This window comes from Daphnia carinata, chromosome 4, assembly GCF_022539665.2.
Source record: "Daphnia carinata strain CSIRO-1 chromosome 4, CSIRO_AGI_Dcar_HiC_V3, whole genome shotgun sequence".
In the NCBI taxonomy this organism is placed as follows: domain Eukaryota; kingdom Metazoa; phylum Arthropoda; class Branchiopoda; order Diplostraca; family Daphniidae; genus Daphnia; species Daphnia carinata.
Window position 1 is genome coordinate 4,095,803 of NC_081334.1, and position 14,999 is coordinate 4,110,801.

A 14,999-nucleotide genomic window follows, 5' to 3' on the forward strand; every position below is an offset into this window, starting at 1 on the left:
AACGGCACATGTTAATTTCCTTATTCCATTTATAAAAACACGTAACAGCTCCCATCCGCAAGAGAACATTTCATAAGGTTATGGGCAAAGTTTCATTTTGCCAATATAGGTTTGTCAGTAGTTAATAAATTGTGATTTAATATCATTTTGTATGCAGGCGCACAATGTTACGGTTTCAAAATTTAACATTTTACTATCATCGTTTAATATATTGGGCAACTTTAATCAAACTGAAGATTGGGTGATAGAACAATATATATAATAGCAGCTATTGAGGTAATAATTATCTGAAAAAATTTAATAATCAAACTTTGAGGATATTTAAAACTATTTGGTTTGAAGCCCTACGAACTGAAAGGAAATTTTAATTGTGCTTGATTTTCATTTCGGCTATAAAATCACGATATGAAACTTTTGCCTGTTCACATTCTTCGTAAGTTGGAGGCGCTATTATTCACGTAAATACCATAACGTTGAATTAAATTTTAACCTTAAAGATTATCATAACAGAAAAATTTGTACTTACGACTGCCAAGCTGCAGTTCCCCTACACCTCTCGACATGGTGCTACCTAATGTCCGATCAGGTGTAATTGCAGGTAACGGAGTTGAATTGGTTAAATTTCGACGAGCAGTACTCCTAACATTTCCAATCGTGATATTTAGACGAATAGTTAAATTACGATCGAAGAATCCAGGATCCACAATTAACTAAATTTCCCAATACTATCAAGTGAACGAGCGTTGCAAGGTAAGAACATTAAAAACCTTTATCACGTAAGATGTATAGATTAAATCACAGTACGGCATGCCGGACGATGGAACATGTGGAACAATAATAGGAAAGCTTTCCCAAACTTGAACTTCATTATCACAGATTGATCTTCCTTTTTTCTCCCAGAGAACTTTCTTCGCCTTATTTTCATGTTTTCCATCGGTGAATGTGGTGTACTAATTAATCAAAAATATGCAAATTACTTTATAGTTAAAACCTATGGGATACGTACCTGAATAAGTTGAACGGTAGTTCCCCTTACAGATTTACCGCTATAATTATCGATAGTTGCGTTAAACTGAATTTCTTCACCAGGTATGTAGCCCGTTTTATCTAACCAGGCATCTGCCATAATCCTCTTCAAACCGGACCGCGGTTTTGACATGGATTCTCGCAATGGAAACTGATGACAGTTGAATAATAGAACAGTTAATTTACTACAGAAGTAACTGAAAATACCGAAGAAGTTTCGTCTTTGCTGAGATCCACGATGGCGTTCACGGTAAAATACATTCGACTGACATAATCAAATTTGAATAATGATCGTCTCTTTAGCACGGCTTTGAGGCTGTATCGAATATTGCCCGATTTATCTTCGTAGGAGCTTGGAATATCGGGTGGAAGTGCAAATTTGAAGGGGAACTTGACTCTATTGGTAAATACTACATCACAAGTAAATTATTTAATACCTTTAATTTATTAAATTAAACTCTTTTACCTGCAATAGGTGAAGAATCATGTGTCAAAAGAATCTTGAGATTCAAATAGGAACTTTGTGCACAGTACGAAACGTCGTTCTTGTTCCAGGCTACTTTTGCACGCCCCTCGACCTCGATGTACGAGCCTGACAAGATACAAAAATCACAGTATAAAATACGATGTTTAATGTAATAACGTACCATTTAAATTAACTTTCGTAGTGCCCCAAACGACAACAGCACCAGACACGACCTGTCCAGGTGTGTAACCATAACAATGTGACGACGTACTAGTTTCAACTGGGTCCAGCTCGATGGTAATATGTTTGACACCCATGACTGTCGATCCAACAATGTCAGCCGTGTGATACTTTTTCTATTTCAGGAAGCTTCAGGAAAAAAAGTGGATTTTCTAACCCTTCCTCCTTACCTACAGGAGACGAAGGTTGGTACGTAGAAGTTTGGCGAAACCAAAACTATTACACGCTGGTTTCAAGGACGTGGCGGTTGGCAACTCTCTCAAAGGTGGGAGATGCCTGTAAAGTGCAAGAGAAAACAGGTGAAATTCAAAATGGGCACATCTCGCCGTGTCCTTCACAATTTCAGGTAAAATATTTACTCCCAAAATCGTCTGCTTAATCTTAATGACATAATTATGTAAATTTTACGCTCGTTATTCTTAAAGCGAAGTGGTTTGTTATGAATTAAAAGCCATAGTCTACCTTACCCGAGTTTAGCATTGTGAAGTAGTAAAGCTCAAAACTTCTGAAGTTCAATGAATGTATTGTCTTGTAAGCGGCTCCACAGTTCTTATCACAACCGCCTCGTATGTAGCCACGATCAAAATGACACCAACAGATTGCATTGAGTGACGTTACATGCAATTGCGACATGTTGCGTTTAGAAATATCCATGGAAATGACGCTTTCACATGTGCGGTTTACCTATTTAATCTTATTCGCATTAGTAAAAAAAAAACGTGCTATTTCCGGCTCTTTTTACGATGTTTAACAGCAAACCTTTTTTCGATCTGTTTGTCAAGTTTCGAAACGCCGCTTCAATGCGGATGAGACTTGTTAAAACAAAAGTTAGTCGGTGCTGTTTAGCAGCCGGCAAATAAAGATACAATAACGTGTTTCAAAAGATAATTCTGTCCGTTAAGAGCTAATTAAATGTAGTAAACGGAAACGGACAAAAGCATTTGACTTTTTTTTTTTTTTTTTAGTCACATATCCCATAAAAGCTTTCGAGTTGGACGGACGGAGCCAGTATCACAAAACGTTTATGCGGAATTAGGGGTCAGTTTATTTTTCTCAGATTATTGTATTCGCCAATTCTAGTAGTGTCCGTTATAATTTCCCTTTGGAAGACGTCAAAAGAAATGGCATCACGTGAATTTCTAATGGAGCATTATAGTGCAGCAATCCAACAGGAGGTAAAAATTCAGTAATAAATTAATAAAGGGAATATTAATTAATGTAAACTAATTTAGTTGGAAGATAAGCTGATGAATTTAATGGCGGACAAGAATTCTAATTTGAACGAAATCGATGCTTTGATCGGTCAAGGTGTTAACATAAATTGCGTCAATCGTGAAGGTTTGACTCCACTTCTGCAACTGGTCAAGCTAAACCATGCGAGAAACGATTTAATGGATGTGATTCACTTGTTGTTGGATCAAAACGATATTGACATCAATTGCAAAGATAACGAAGAATGGAATGCTCTTTATTATTTGTGTCGCCTTTATCAGAAACCGAATTTGATTGATATTATTCTGTTGTTGATTCAACGGGGAATCCAAGTCGACTGGACCAACAAACTGAGGCAAAATGCGTTACTATTACTGTGCCAACATTATCCGCACGAAAATATGCTCGATATTATTCAAATTTTCATTGATAATAATACCAATATCAGATGGACTGACGATGACGGATGGAATGCTCTGCATCATTTGTGCAATAAGTACAAACAATCGAATTTAGTGGACATCATTCGTCTTTTAGTAGAACACGGAATGGACATTACATGCAACAATGGTGGCGCATGGAACGCATTTCATATTCTATGTCATGAAAAGACGGAAGACGATTGTATGGATTTAATTAAACTTTTTATCAATCTTGGAATAGATGTCAATAGTAAGAATAACGGGGGATGGAACGCGCTACATTGTTTGTGTCAAAATTATCAGAAGGATAATCTGATTGACATTGTTCGAATTTTTATCGATCATGGTATCGACATCAATTGTATTAACGACAATGGATGGAATGTTCTACATATTCTATGTAATCGGAACACGGAAGAAAATTTGATTGATTTAATTCAACTGTTGATTGATCGCGGAATAGACGTCAATAGTAAGAATAACTGGGGATGGAATGCGTTACATTTTTTGTGTAAAACCTATAAGAAGGATAATCTAATTGACATCATTCGACTTTTTATTAACAACGGTATCGATATCAAGTGTAATAACGGTAGTGGATGGAACGTTCTACATATTTTGTGCAGGTCTTGCTCGAATCTCGACAATTTGGTTGAGATGGTTCAGCTTTTGGTTGAAAATGGAATCGACGTTGATTGCCAGAGCCATTTTGGTAGAGGAGGTAATGCATTCCAAATTTTGTGCAAGTCCAATGCAAATGCTAAACTGCACAATACACTTAAACTACTTCTTGAGAAGAATTAACTACAAGAAACAAAAAATATTATCAGCAACCTATTATCCCTAAATTTTTCAAAGGATTAACAAATGATCAATCATTACTCACATAAATTGGCAACCAATTAATAGAGGAAATATTTCAAACAATACACTCTTTGCTTTTGTTTCCATGATCCATGCATTCCTTCCATGTTTTAGTTCTGAATATGAATCAACGGATTGCTCCATCTCAAAGATGGCACCGGAATCTCTCCATCTATCCTCATCTTTTTTTTTAAACATCATATTACACTGATCCGCCATGAAAATATATTAAAGTTTATTTCATTTTACCTCGTTGTAGGACGGTTAGCCAACACAAATTTGGACTCATTTTAACACTGGTGACTACACTGCAGTTCTAGTTAATTGCTTCATCCATTTAAACTTAAGCATCACAAACGAGTAAAATTAAATTTTTCTTCCAATTGCCCAATATGAAAGCGCCATTCATAACTTTTAACTGAGTTCGTAACTTAATTGAGTTTCGCTTGAGGGAGGGCTAGCAAAAACACGTGCATTGGTTGGTTTTTCAAGTGTCCTTGATAAATCTAGATTCTTTTCGTCATGCGACCACAAAGTAAAACGTCCTTTCTTGACCTCTTGACATTTTTTTTTGTAGGGGTAGGCTATGAAAGAAATCCTTGATCGTTTTCTATTTTACAGAGGAAAGGGACACGTATTGCACACGTGTTTTTCTTCAGCAACGTCTGCGAACGCTTTGTGAAAAAGGGGTATGGTAACCTTTTTTCGAATCGCTTGCCAAGTTTTCATAAAGGTTCCCATTTTTTTAGTAAGAAATGCAACGTTGAATAGTCCATATTGGCGCCGCAAAGCACATTTTAGTTCTTTCTCTTCTGTGCGATCGTTGTTAGTTTCTGCGTCCAGGTCAAGGTAATCATTTTATTTCAAGTCCATTAATTTTAAATTGTTTTGCTCTTGTTAAATACTCAACGTAAAGCGTATTTGGATTGGAACTTATGTTTCAATTTGACGTTGTTTGCTCAGTATGAACTTTATTGTCTATGGGAAATTAATTGCATTAAATATCATTTGGTTGGCCACGTTGTGCGTTACAGACGTAGGCAATCTACTCTTATAACGCAGTAAATACACGTGATAGAAGGTTGGCGCCAAACCAGATCTTGCATTTGCCAGCTGAATTATCTGTTTGTAATACGATTAATTTGAACAAGACAATCAATAAGAGCTGGGAAGACAATAGTGTGAAATCTAGTTGACCTTTTTGCTGAAATGACGTTCTCTAAAAGTGAACTAAAATTAGTTACAGTCCTGAAATGGTTGTAATTGTTGACTTTTACTGTAATGGAAAAAATCTAGTATGGTCAATCTCTTTTCGTTTCAGGATTTTGGTAACAACGGTTAGCGGACCATACTTGATGTGCTCTCGGGTTAGTTGTTCGGTGACTTGCCTTTTTTCTGTTTCGTCAATTCGGCTTCAGCAGAGGTGAACAGAAAATTAGATTATAGGCTAAAAGTCAAAGGGTTTGATAAACAAGATTTTTGGTGACCTTTTAGCAAGACTATATTTTAAATTACATCAAGGCTTCATAAAGGTAAATGTACAGAATTCCTCGATAGCAAAATTGCAATTGATTTGCATCTCTTGCAAATCAGGCTATATTTACTAATGCAATGTTTTTATCTAACAACCTGTTTGGCAGATGAACCAAATGATATTCCAGGAATCCAAAGGAAATTTGTAAACAATTCTTCATTCCCCATCTTTAGTTGTCCAATTGAGGCATGTCGGGAGTCGTTGGCTGAGTTGCGTCGATAAAGGGAATGCATTCAGCACTAGTAAAAGCCGTCGTGACATCTTCCAGTAATTCTGCTTGAGATCCCATTGGAGCTGGATCGCGGCAAGTGATCGGTCCGGGATCCTTCGGTGGAGGTAAGATCAGCCCGCCTACGTAGAAGGAATAATGTCGTTGAGGTAACACACCAAGAGTTCTAGCCCTTCGATGCATAAAGAGGCAAGCGCAAAGTAAAACCAGCACTATGAAGCAAGGGCCACCGATGACTACAAGAAGCCAAAGCCAATATTTATCAGCCATTAGTCGACTACTAACACAAGAGCAGTAAGTGCACGATCGTTTTCCCCCTCGCTTTGTCTTAGAGATGGTGTAATAGATGCTGACTTTAGGAAGACTTGCGAAGGATACAGCTCCTTTCCTCTAACGTATCACGAAAATCAGATTCGGTTAACCTCATCTGTGCCGGGAAGTGGGCACGTGAGAACTCAGCAGCAATAGTTACGTCACCAATTCGAGTTGGGCTCAATTAGATGCGAGTTACAATTTAATTGACTAAACTTGTACACTTAAACTTTCTCTGGGAAGTGATTTGTATTAAAAAAAAACGGTGTTTAATAGTTCAGTGGTGGTATACGTAACCAAAACAGACTATGCCTTATTTGTAAGTATTGTTGAACAGTGTTGGGGAACTGTAGCGGACTGGTTTTTTAAACTTAGCTATTCTTGTGTTACTTGTGACGTCACATTCACGTGCGTTGTTATTGTAGGTTTTTTAGGTTAGTAAGGCTTGTGCTTTGAATTTCATTGTTCTGTCAGATGAGCTCTTTAAAACAGCTGAATGGGTCAAGATGAGTCAATTTATGTGAAAGAGAATTGAAAGCTGTGTCATAAATAGCAATGAGGTATGAGGTAATTTATATACAATTTATTGATGTAAGGAAATTCTTTATGGAGGGAGATTAACTGAATTATAGTAACCACTACGTTTTCAGAGGAGCTGTACTCGATTATTAACCATATATTTTACGAGGAGTTTTACTCCGGCGTGGTTTGTAAGTATTCGTTTTTTAATCTAGAGTAGAGGTTTCTATTTTATTCGTTAGTAATTTGCCAACTGATGACGAATGAGAATACTGCCTAATTATAATGGTTATTTCAACGATCTTCATAGCCAATATGTGGTCCCTTTATTTGTCTATCTTTGTCTGCGAATCAAGTTAACATCCGCAAAACCATATCCGCGTATGGTGCCTGCTGAATAAAGAAAAATGACCTTTCTTGATTTGATGGAGGGTGAAGATCGATTTGATAAAGGACACTGTCCAAACGTGGACTTGGTCTGGGTAAGTAGATGTCGTTTAAATTTTTAAATTAGATCTTTTAGACTGATTAAAGTTGTCAATTTTGTTTTCTTTGACGGTTTAAGTTTGAAATGTAGGAAATATTGTATATGGGGTGCACTCTTCAATAGTTGAGTTGATAGAAGTGAAACTGAAATGAAATGGTGTTGCAGAATAAGTGCTTCGTACCATAATGAATAAAACTTCTTAGGTAAATGAGGTATTTCGTTTCTCAAACTATTCCTCGCGTTATTTTGTCTATCAAGTGTTTCTATTTTTCCTATTTTTTGTGCAGTGAAAATTGTTGCAATTCCAAGTTCGCGTACTGCTTTCTACGTTTCCCCGCCATGGTTCGACATCATCCGATATATTGGAGCAGTCTGAAGGTGGAAAGCAATAAGTTTTCATGAACAAACAGGTTATTTTTGTTATTTCCCTATTCCACATATTGCTTTGCAACACTGCTTAGAAGTTTTTTTATTTTTTGTTAGTAGACATGGTCAAGTCGTGTGGGTGGGCTTCGGTGAAACTCCATCCATGTTCATCGAGGGCGTATAACTTTCAATCCATCTTCGCATAAAGTGGCCAAATGGGTTAAAAGGAGTTTCTTAGAAGTGGAAACTTTAAAAATTAAATTCGGATCTTCTCCTACACCACGCTGGCATAAATTGCTTCATACTAAGGTAAAAAGAAGAATTGTCAAGTTTGATGGTAATGAAATTTGTAGTAACAAATTGATGCGATAAAATGATATTGTATTCGCAGTGGAATGGCAGACAAAAGCACAAGAAGAACAAGAGGGAAAGACAGTCAAAGAAATGCAACAATTGTCAAATTGTTAACATATTAGTAACGTCCTTGGGTTTGAGTGGAAGCTGACTGAGGAGCAGCGTACGCCTGTTGCTGCTGGGATGTAGCTGAAGCAGCGAAAGCATTCTGCTGTTGGGGAGCAGCAAAGGTTTGCTGTTGGGCAGTGGCAAAGGTCTGTTGCTGGGGAGCAACAGATTCGGCAACGGATGAAGAAGCAATTGGGGCTTGTTGGGGAGCGGATGCGGCAGGATTGATGGTGATGCAAGAGCAGATCTGTTGGGTAGTTGTTGGTGCGGCGGGACTGGCGGCTGGTCTGAATGGCTCAGCAACGAATGCTGGGCTAGCTGCGGGTCTTTGCTGCTCAAGAGGAAGCGCTGCGATGTTCGGGACTATTTGTTGGCTCGGGCTAGCAAACGATTGACCGCCCAACATTCCGCTTAGACCAGTACTTCCCGATTGCGATCCCTGGTTGCTGGAAGATCTGTAGGAATTGAACACAGCATGAAATGACAGCTATGGAGTGAAATAAAAGAAATTTCAGCTTACTGGGACACGTACTGGCCGGAGCAGGAAATAGCCAACATGGCGCACATCACAACAACCTAAAAAAGGAAAACAATTCAGAATGAAATGGTAACACTTCAAAAATTCTCGATTCAACAAGTATTAATTTTTTAATGCTATGATGGTACGTTCAAACAAGTTAAATTTGCTGGGCTTTTATTTGACCAGGAACGATTTAAAAACTGTACTTACGGTTTTGAAGGTGTTCATCTTGAGGAGGAAGTTTGAGTGGTGTACTGGAATACTTGTAAAAGTGAACTGATGTCTTTCCATGGAAATGCAGCACCTTTATATAGTCCGACACAGGCCCAGTCGACCACCACGGAATAGTTGGTTGTTGTGCTCCAGAACAAAAGGTACGGTAAAAAAAAAACTGACCTGGTTTAAAGGTAAAATAGTTGACCGTAGCTTTCACTGTTGGTTGTTGCTGGGTACGTCCGAGCGAGGTCACAGGCCCCCACGACCTATTTTACCTTGCTTTTCAAAGCTTTCTACTATTTTATAGTTTCATTTCTAGTCAAACGCAGTACTTTTTATTGTTTTTCCTTTGTTGTACTAGGACAAATACTGCGAGGTCGTGTAATACTTTCGAGCGGGTCAGTTAACCGAACAGCAAGCAAGGTCATCTTGTTGCTACGCCAACCAAAGCTACCGTTAACTTTGAACAAGAGGGAACTATTTCCAATCTACGACTATGCAAACTAGTATGATGATTATCTCCTTACTGTGTCTTCCTGAATTTGCAGATTTTGGAAGGCCTTTTAGGTAACTGAAATTTTTTCAATATCGTTCAGTGTTTCGTCTTGCATAGCTTCTTTTGTACAGGCATTTAGCTCGTATCCCATAAAGACTATACGTAAATTGTAAACATAATTTTAGTGATAGCGTTAACTTTTTTGATTTGCTACAGTGTAACATTATACAGACGTTACTTGTGGAGTCTAATGCATAGCGGAATGGAAATGGACTCGTGTTAATCTACCTGAAAGTACAGCCTGGGAATTAACGCTGTTGCCTTGCTATTGTCTTTATCTTTTAGATTGGTATGTCGGAGGTGTTGTAAATGGTTGATGTTTGCGTGACTCAACGTTTCTAATCATTTTATAACGTAATAATTCTTTTTTTTTAGCGGAATATTTTTACCAAACATTTAATCATGATTTTGAGATTTGAGAACTTTAATCCTGTGAAACAATATTTCACCGAAATTAGAGTTTGAACAAACACGTCCATTGGAACAAAAGTTACGGGAAGTTCGAGAAAGTTTGCGGAATAATCCAACTGTTCGGTATGCCGAAGTTAATCCCGAAGACTTGTTTATTTCTCCTGGAGATTTACAGTTAGGTGAGGTTTAAATCTGCTTCCATTTATCTTCATGTAGCAATGCTATGTTGATTTTTCCTCTTGTTTAGGGTAAAGTTATTTCGGTACGATAACGTACCATTCGGAAAGGAGAAATAACGTTGGCTGTTATGCAAAACAATAGACTGTCCAGCGCAGTTTCCATACTTTATTAGTGGACTGCATCGAAAGGAAGTGAGTGTAACATACGTATACAATTTTTATTGGCATTTTCATTCCGTGTCCACTACGACGATGGTATTGTCTGCTCCTTTAGTGCCTACGGATGCCGGAGTGGAGCCGAAGTCGGCTTCACCCGATCTACCACCACGACATTTGGCACACATTCCGATGGCAGCTAACAAAACCATAAATCCGCAAACGACGAACAGGAAAGAGCTAAAATCCATTACGATTTTGTCACTCCGACGGAATGTGGTGATCTGCGTACAAGATAACTGATTACAGTGTTAATTCAGATTTACATTTTGATCTATTTGAGTAGGGTACCCACCTGATAGGTTCAGTTGGTAAGTAAAGTTTGAAGAAAAACCAGGGAAGTTAGAACCAAAAATGGAACGCTTGTACACATAAGGTTCGTACGAGAGCCTAGACGATACTTGGCATGCTATCTACATCACTGTGGGAACTATGTGAGCATGTTTAACAGTCAGCTTTCTGTCTTATTGGCTTGCTTATCTTATGTGGTTAACGGCGTTGTTTTGATGACGAAATTGCCAGGGAAACAGAACGAAACCGGTTGTTCGTGTCGCACAAAACTTGACCGAACGAATTGCCCCCGTCAGACGGCAATAAAACGTTGGATTCGTCATCCTGTGTTTCACACCAAGGAGATAGTACCACAGGCAAAATGTCCGTTTTGCAATAGGTCTAGCTTTATTCTTGTAAAATAAGAGGGAGGGGATGTACCGGGTGAATTTAGGTCTCCGTTCCAACACGGTAAATTGCGTTGGGCTCGCTTTAAAACGCTTTCCAATACGACGTGCCTACTAGAATCACGAATGAAAGTAAACCTGTTGCAATTTCCAATTTCACCATGATAAAGCTATCCGATGTTTACATTTCGCATGCGTACGATATTGAGAAATTAAAAACCCGAGTCTTTGACGATGCGGTTTAATTTCTACCAACTTTTTTCACTTTTTGGCAACAGGTGGCGTTTGTATGTTTTGATGGACAAGTTTTGTCATTTTGTGGTTGTACGACTTCGTGTGGTGAGTATTTTACAATTTTAATGCTTTAAATTAAAAATCAGCAAATTAGCACACTTCAGTTACTTCTGTTTTCCCCAGAAGTGGAAGAAAAAATGGCCTGGGCGTCACCAAAGCCCAAGTATATATATCAATTGCCGTACATACCGCAACGGGACCTGGCACTGATTTTGGATGACAATAATCAATGGAAAGAACTTGGTAGATGAATTGGGATGTTCAATTTTTTCTTCTCTTAAACTTTTTTTTGGTTTTGTTTTCATAGGTGACTTCATGCAATATAATGTAACTAGGCTGAATGAGTTTGGAAGGAATTTGCAGTCACCCACATTGGCAATGTTTTCAGATTGGGGGCAGAAAAATCACACTGTTGTAGAACTCTTCGTTTTGCTTTCTAAAATGCAGCATTACAGAGCCCTTGAAATACTGATGCCGTATGGTATGTTTGTGTTATGGAAATCTAATGATCTTTTGCAAACTTAATCTTAATTGTTTTTTTGTTTTTTTTTTACCCAGTGGATGAGAGTTACCATGTCCTATATAGAAACGGAGAACTGAATCTGTCCAAGTTGCTGAAAACTGAACTAAGTGGTGGTCTGGGGAGCAACAGTGAAGCTGCTGCAGCCACAGTGAGGGTATTACATTTATCTTTCAAATGTGACAAATATTGTGACAAGGCGTGTTTATTCAATAAGTAGAGTCCTAATGGAGCAAAAGGATCTGTTGACTCGTGCAATTTTAATTCACCAGTAAGTGAAAGAGCTTTTCCCTCAAAACTGGCAGTCTTTGAGATAGGTCAACCCACTACAAGTAGTAGCAAACCCATACCAATAAACCAAGGGGATTTGACAAGAAGCGAAAATATTCAAGCCTCCTGGAACCCCGTTTCGCCTGCTCAGGTTCCGAATCCGTCACCGCAACATGGACCCATCAATGGAACTCTTCCGAGAAGGGATTCGGAAAGCTCTGGTATTGAATTCTTAATTGTCGACTGACTTAAAAAAAATTTAAACTTCCATGTGCTTTACTAGCCTTTAGCGATGCTTCTTCTGCTTCAGCTATGTCAAACATCCCACCCATCGACGAGCATGAATTGGCAATTGCAACTAACTTCTGGAATGCGGTTTCCATTCTCGGTAAAGGAGGTTTCGGGACAGTCTACAAAGGGACGTGGAAAAACACCCAAGTGGCCATCAAACGGATGGAAAATGTAAATAGAATCGCAAGCTCAAACAAAAAGCAGAAACTTCACGAATTTTTCCCTTACTATTTTTAATTTTAGAAAGGTTTGGCTGGTGCTAACCTCATCCCTATGCAGCAGTCTATGGGTGAACTCCGCATCTTAAATGCCGTTCGGCACGATAATATCTTGCCTCTGTATGGCTATTCACTGGGTGGAGATTATCCCTGTTTGGTTTATCAATTCATGCCCAACGGATCACTGGAAGATCGCCTTTTATGTCGACAAAATACCTATCCGTTGAATTGGGAACAACGCTTCAACATTGCGCGGGGGACGGCTCGTGGCCTGCAGTTCCTTCACACTATGGGAGATAAACCGTTGATTCATGGCGACATCAAAAGTGCGAATATTCTGTTAGACAAAAATTTTGAACCGAAAATTGGCGATTTTGGCTTAGCTAGGGAAGGGCCCCAAACACATTATACGCACATCAAAGTAAGATAAAAATTTTATTTTCAATCCGAAGATCTCGTACATAAAATGCATCGCATTAACTTCGAAGGTCAGTCGTGTTCTTGGAACGCGCCCTTATTTACCGGATGAATACTTACGAGGGAAGAAAATTTCGACGAAGGTTGATACCTACAGGTATTAACGGAGATTGAATTTATTAAATCCTTCCTTAATTAGATTTAATTCATTTTTTTTGTTTGTTTAGTTTTGGAATTGTCTTGTTTGAGTTGGGCACAGGGCTTCGTGCATATGATAATCACAGAGAGCATCCATATCTCCGAGACCAAATTGAAAACGGTGGACAAACAGATCTGCGAGATGTCAAAGCCGGTCAAGTTTGTGTGGCGCTATACCAACCACTGATGCATTTAGGATGGTTGTGCGCCTCTGCCAAAGCTAAAGAACGACCCGAAATGGTTAAGGTATAGTTTTTACTTCTACACCTGCATTATTTTTCCAGTCATTACGGGTAAACTTCGTTGTTACCAGGTGCTTCAAGATTTAGATCATCTGGCATCGGGAACCGAAGTTTACATTAGACAAAGCACGGCTCGACCTCCTCGAGCTGTTGACACCCCTCCAGTTAGGTTAGCGAGGGAGAAAGAGATAGAATTTTTGTCTCAAACTCCAAGAGATAAGGAGATATCATTCTTACCTCCAACTTCAAGAGATAAAGTGGTTCCTTTTCTTCTTCCGAGTCCTGCCCCACAAATAGAAGCTTCTGCTGAGCCTTTTCCCGTACCAAGAATGAATTATGCACCTGGAATAGAAATTGTGCAACCAAACGCCATTCCATCGCCTGCCGTTATGGTAAATGAACATGAAATCATCCCAGCCTTCGATCAACTGGTTGTGTCAAGAGACGTATCAACAGGTCTTTGTAGTGTCGCATCCGATGAAATCCCAAATTTTAATTCGCTATTGAATGTGGAATCATCCTCCCAGACGGTAAATGACGACAGAACCAAGAGTAGTTCCGGAGATAGCTCAGAAACGAGTTCTGACAGCACTGACGAGTCGGAAACCCAAGATCGTCACAGCAATATATAACCGCCCTCGATCCAAATTGATTATATGAAATATTATTATTACTTATTTGTTTGAAATGTGTTTACAGGAAACTTGAATTCATAAAAAAAAAAAAAAAATGTAAAAAGGAAGGCCCGGGGAGGAAGGTGTAATAATTTGATAAAAGATGCTTGAAATCTGGTCGAGTTTGTTCATAGAGGTCGCGGCGTACGCCTTTGAAATGTTTCAGTGATGTCTGCTGCCGTTACAAAATTGAATGCCTGAGATGAGCTGTAAACTTTCGGGATTCTTCACGTTATTATTGGTTTGTAACAAGCATTCAAGTCTATAAACATTCATGAACCTGTTTCTAATTGCGTTGTGGTTTTAATACATTTTAGTTATGGTGTATTGCAGACTGCAAAGATTTGACTTTACAATCGGTAGTTGGAGACGTGGTTGCCGATAATTTTACGTATTTCACCCTAGGCTACGATGGACCCATAAGTTTGATCCTTGATTCCTTGTAAGTATTCCATAAAAGTCATGTAAAATGATTCAAAAAACAATTCAGCAATAATTTTCTATTTCAGGGAAGGTGATGCAGACTTGTATATATCACAGTTCTTGTTACACCCATCATACAACACTTCTGAATACTGTTTGCACTCTGCCACATGTGGGCAAGATCGTGTTGATATACCGTCAGGCTTTCAAAGGCCAATTGGTGTAGGTGTATATGGTCATGTTCTACATCCATCTACAACATTCCAGCTCACCGTTGTCCTAAGAGATGAGTTTGGCCAATTGCAGGAGGGTTTTGAATCTCTTTTAGACTCTGATTACCTTGAAATGAAAAGAGTTGGAGGCACTGGAAATAGTGGATACAGAATTCCCCAGGTATTGCCAATGATTTCTATATTAAAATAGCTTCTCATCAATATTTTGTTATGGTGCCATTACAGAGTGAAGAGCAATCAGTTTTTTCATCAATGCTTTGGACCTTTTTAGAGATCCTCTTAGAAGTGCTTTTTGCCTAGTTTCT

The 14,999-nt window shown here is 38.6% G+C and overlaps 5 protein-coding genes and 1 long non-coding RNA gene across 10 annotated transcripts in view; 4 read left to right on the plus strand and 2 right to left on the minus strand.

Moving 5' to 3' along the window:
- LOC130694519 (DBH-like monooxygenase protein 2 homolog) overlaps nucleotides 1-14,999 on the minus strand; it is a 47,077-nt gene that overhangs the window by 5,883 nt on the left and 26,195 nt on the right. The window lies entirely within an intron of this gene.
- On the minus strand, nucleotides 280-1,848 carry LOC130694508 (arrestin domain-containing protein 17-like). Its single transcript, XM_057517581.2, has 7 exons — nucleotides 1,674-1,848; nucleotides 1,493-1,618; nucleotides 1,234-1,436; nucleotides 1,007-1,177; nucleotides 768-950; nucleotides 527-710; nucleotides 280-447 (listed from the first exon to the last, which is right to left on the minus strand). The coding sequence occupies exons 1-7, from the start codon at nucleotides 1,807-1,809 to the stop codon at nucleotides 365-367; spliced, it is 1,086 nt and encodes a 361-aa protein (XP_057373564.1). The 5' UTR covers nucleotides 1,810-1,848; the 3' UTR covers nucleotides 280-364.
- Nucleotides 1,863-4,202, plus strand: LOC130694525 (putative ankyrin repeat protein RF_0381). Its single transcript, XM_059495046.1, has 3 exons — nucleotides 1,863-2,078; nucleotides 2,698-2,907; nucleotides 2,965-4,202. Exons 2-3 carry the CDS (start codon nucleotides 2,854-2,856, stop codon nucleotides 4,168-4,170), a joined length of 1,260 nt encoding a protein of 419 aa, XP_059351029.1. The 5' UTR covers nucleotides 1,863-2,078; nucleotides 2,698-2,853; the 3' UTR covers nucleotides 4,171-4,202.
- Nucleotides 5,550-10,213, plus strand: LOC132087932 (uncharacterized). Of its 3 annotated transcripts, XR_009420893.1 has the most exons (12): nucleotides 5,550-5,653; nucleotides 5,725-5,762; nucleotides 5,871-7,306; nucleotides 7,390-7,514; nucleotides 7,599-7,721; nucleotides 7,798-7,986; nucleotides 8,069-8,746; nucleotides 8,846-9,033; nucleotides 9,237-9,442; nucleotides 9,588-9,720; nucleotides 9,807-10,021; nucleotides 10,090-10,213. It is a non-coding gene; the product is annotated as an uncharacterized LOC132087932 (long non-coding RNA). The 3 variants fall into 3 exon arrangements; XR_009420894.1 differs by having other exon boundaries at nucleotides 5,600-5,762; nucleotides 7,390-7,523; XR_009420892.1 differs by having other exon boundaries at nucleotides 5,600-5,762.
- LOC130694496 (serine/threonine-protein kinase pelle-like) lies at nucleotides 11,127-14,370 on the plus strand. Of its 3 annotated transcripts, none has more exons than XM_059495044.1 (10): nucleotides 11,127-11,253; nucleotides 11,332-11,451; nucleotides 11,516-11,689; nucleotides 11,767-11,885; nucleotides 11,949-12,219; nucleotides 12,282-12,460; nucleotides 12,533-12,928; nucleotides 12,996-13,081; nucleotides 13,152-13,368; nucleotides 13,436-14,370. In XM_059495044.1, exons 2-10 carry the CDS (start codon nucleotides 11,346-11,348, stop codon nucleotides 13,994-13,996), a joined length of 2,109 nt encoding a protein of 702 aa, XP_059351027.1. In that variant the 5' UTR covers nucleotides 11,127-11,253; nucleotides 11,332-11,345; the 3' UTR covers nucleotides 13,997-14,370. The 3 variants fall into 3 exon arrangements, with proteins under 3 accessions (XP_059351027.1, XP_059351026.1, XP_059351028.1); XM_059495043.1 differs by having other exon boundaries at nucleotides 11,170-11,253; nucleotides 11,335-11,451; XM_059495045.1 differs by having other exon boundaries at nucleotides 11,170-11,253; nucleotides 11,335-11,451; nucleotides 11,767-11,879.
- Nucleotides 14,141-14,994, plus strand: LOC132087905 (UPF0669 protein v1g209471-like). The gene is made up of 4 exons (XM_059494980.1): nucleotides 14,141-14,279; nucleotides 14,356-14,480; nucleotides 14,548-14,854; nucleotides 14,920-14,994. Exons 1-4 carry the CDS (start codon nucleotides 14,232-14,234, stop codon nucleotides 14,992-14,994), a joined length of 555 nt encoding a protein of 184 aa, XP_059350963.1. The 5' UTR covers nucleotides 14,141-14,231.

Bases quoted from the DNA above. Each gene is read 5' to 3' on its own strand.
- LOC130694508 (XM_057517581.2), bottom strand. From the start codon at position 1,809: ATGGGTGTCAAACATATTACCATCGAGCTGGACCCAGTTGAAACTAGT. The intron at 1,437-1,492 runs GTAAAAGAGTTT...CTTGTGATGTAG, and splicing joins TGATTCTTCACCTATTGCAG to TATTTACCAATAGAGTCAAG. The intron at 1,178-1,233 runs GTATTTTCAGTT...AACTGTCATCAG, and splicing joins GCAAAGACGAAACTTCTTCG to TTTCCATTGCGAGAATCCAT.
- LOC130694525 (XM_059495046.1), top strand. From the start codon at position 2,854: ATGGCATCACGTGAATTTCTAATGGAGCATTATAGTGCAGCAATCCAA. The intron at 2,908-2,964 runs GTAAAAATTCAG...AAACTAATTTAG, and splicing joins GTGCAGCAATCCAACAGGAG to TTGGAAGATAAGCTGATGAA.
- LOC130694496 (XM_059495044.1), top strand. From the start codon at position 11,346: ATGGCCTGGGCGTCACCAAAGCCCAAGTATATATATCAATTGCCGTAC. The intron at 12,929-12,995 runs GTAAGATAAAAA...TTAACTTCGAAG, and splicing joins CACATTATACGCACATCAAA to GTCAGTCGTGTTCTTGGAAC. The intron at 13,369-13,435 runs GTATAGTTTTTA...CGTTGTTACCAG, and splicing joins AACGACCCGAAATGGTTAAG to GTGCTTCAAGATTTAGATCA.
- LOC132087905 (XM_059494980.1), top strand. From the start codon at position 14,232: ATGCCTGAGATGAGCTGTAAACTTTCGGGATTCTTCACGTTATTATTG. The intron at 14,481-14,547 runs GTAAGTATTCCA...TTTCTATTTCAG, and splicing joins AGTTTGATCCTTGATTCCTT to GGAAGGTGATGCAGACTTGT. The intron at 14,855-14,919 runs GTATTGCCAATG...GTGCCATTACAG, and splicing joins GTGGATACAGAATTCCCCAG to AGTGAAGAGCAATCAGTTTT.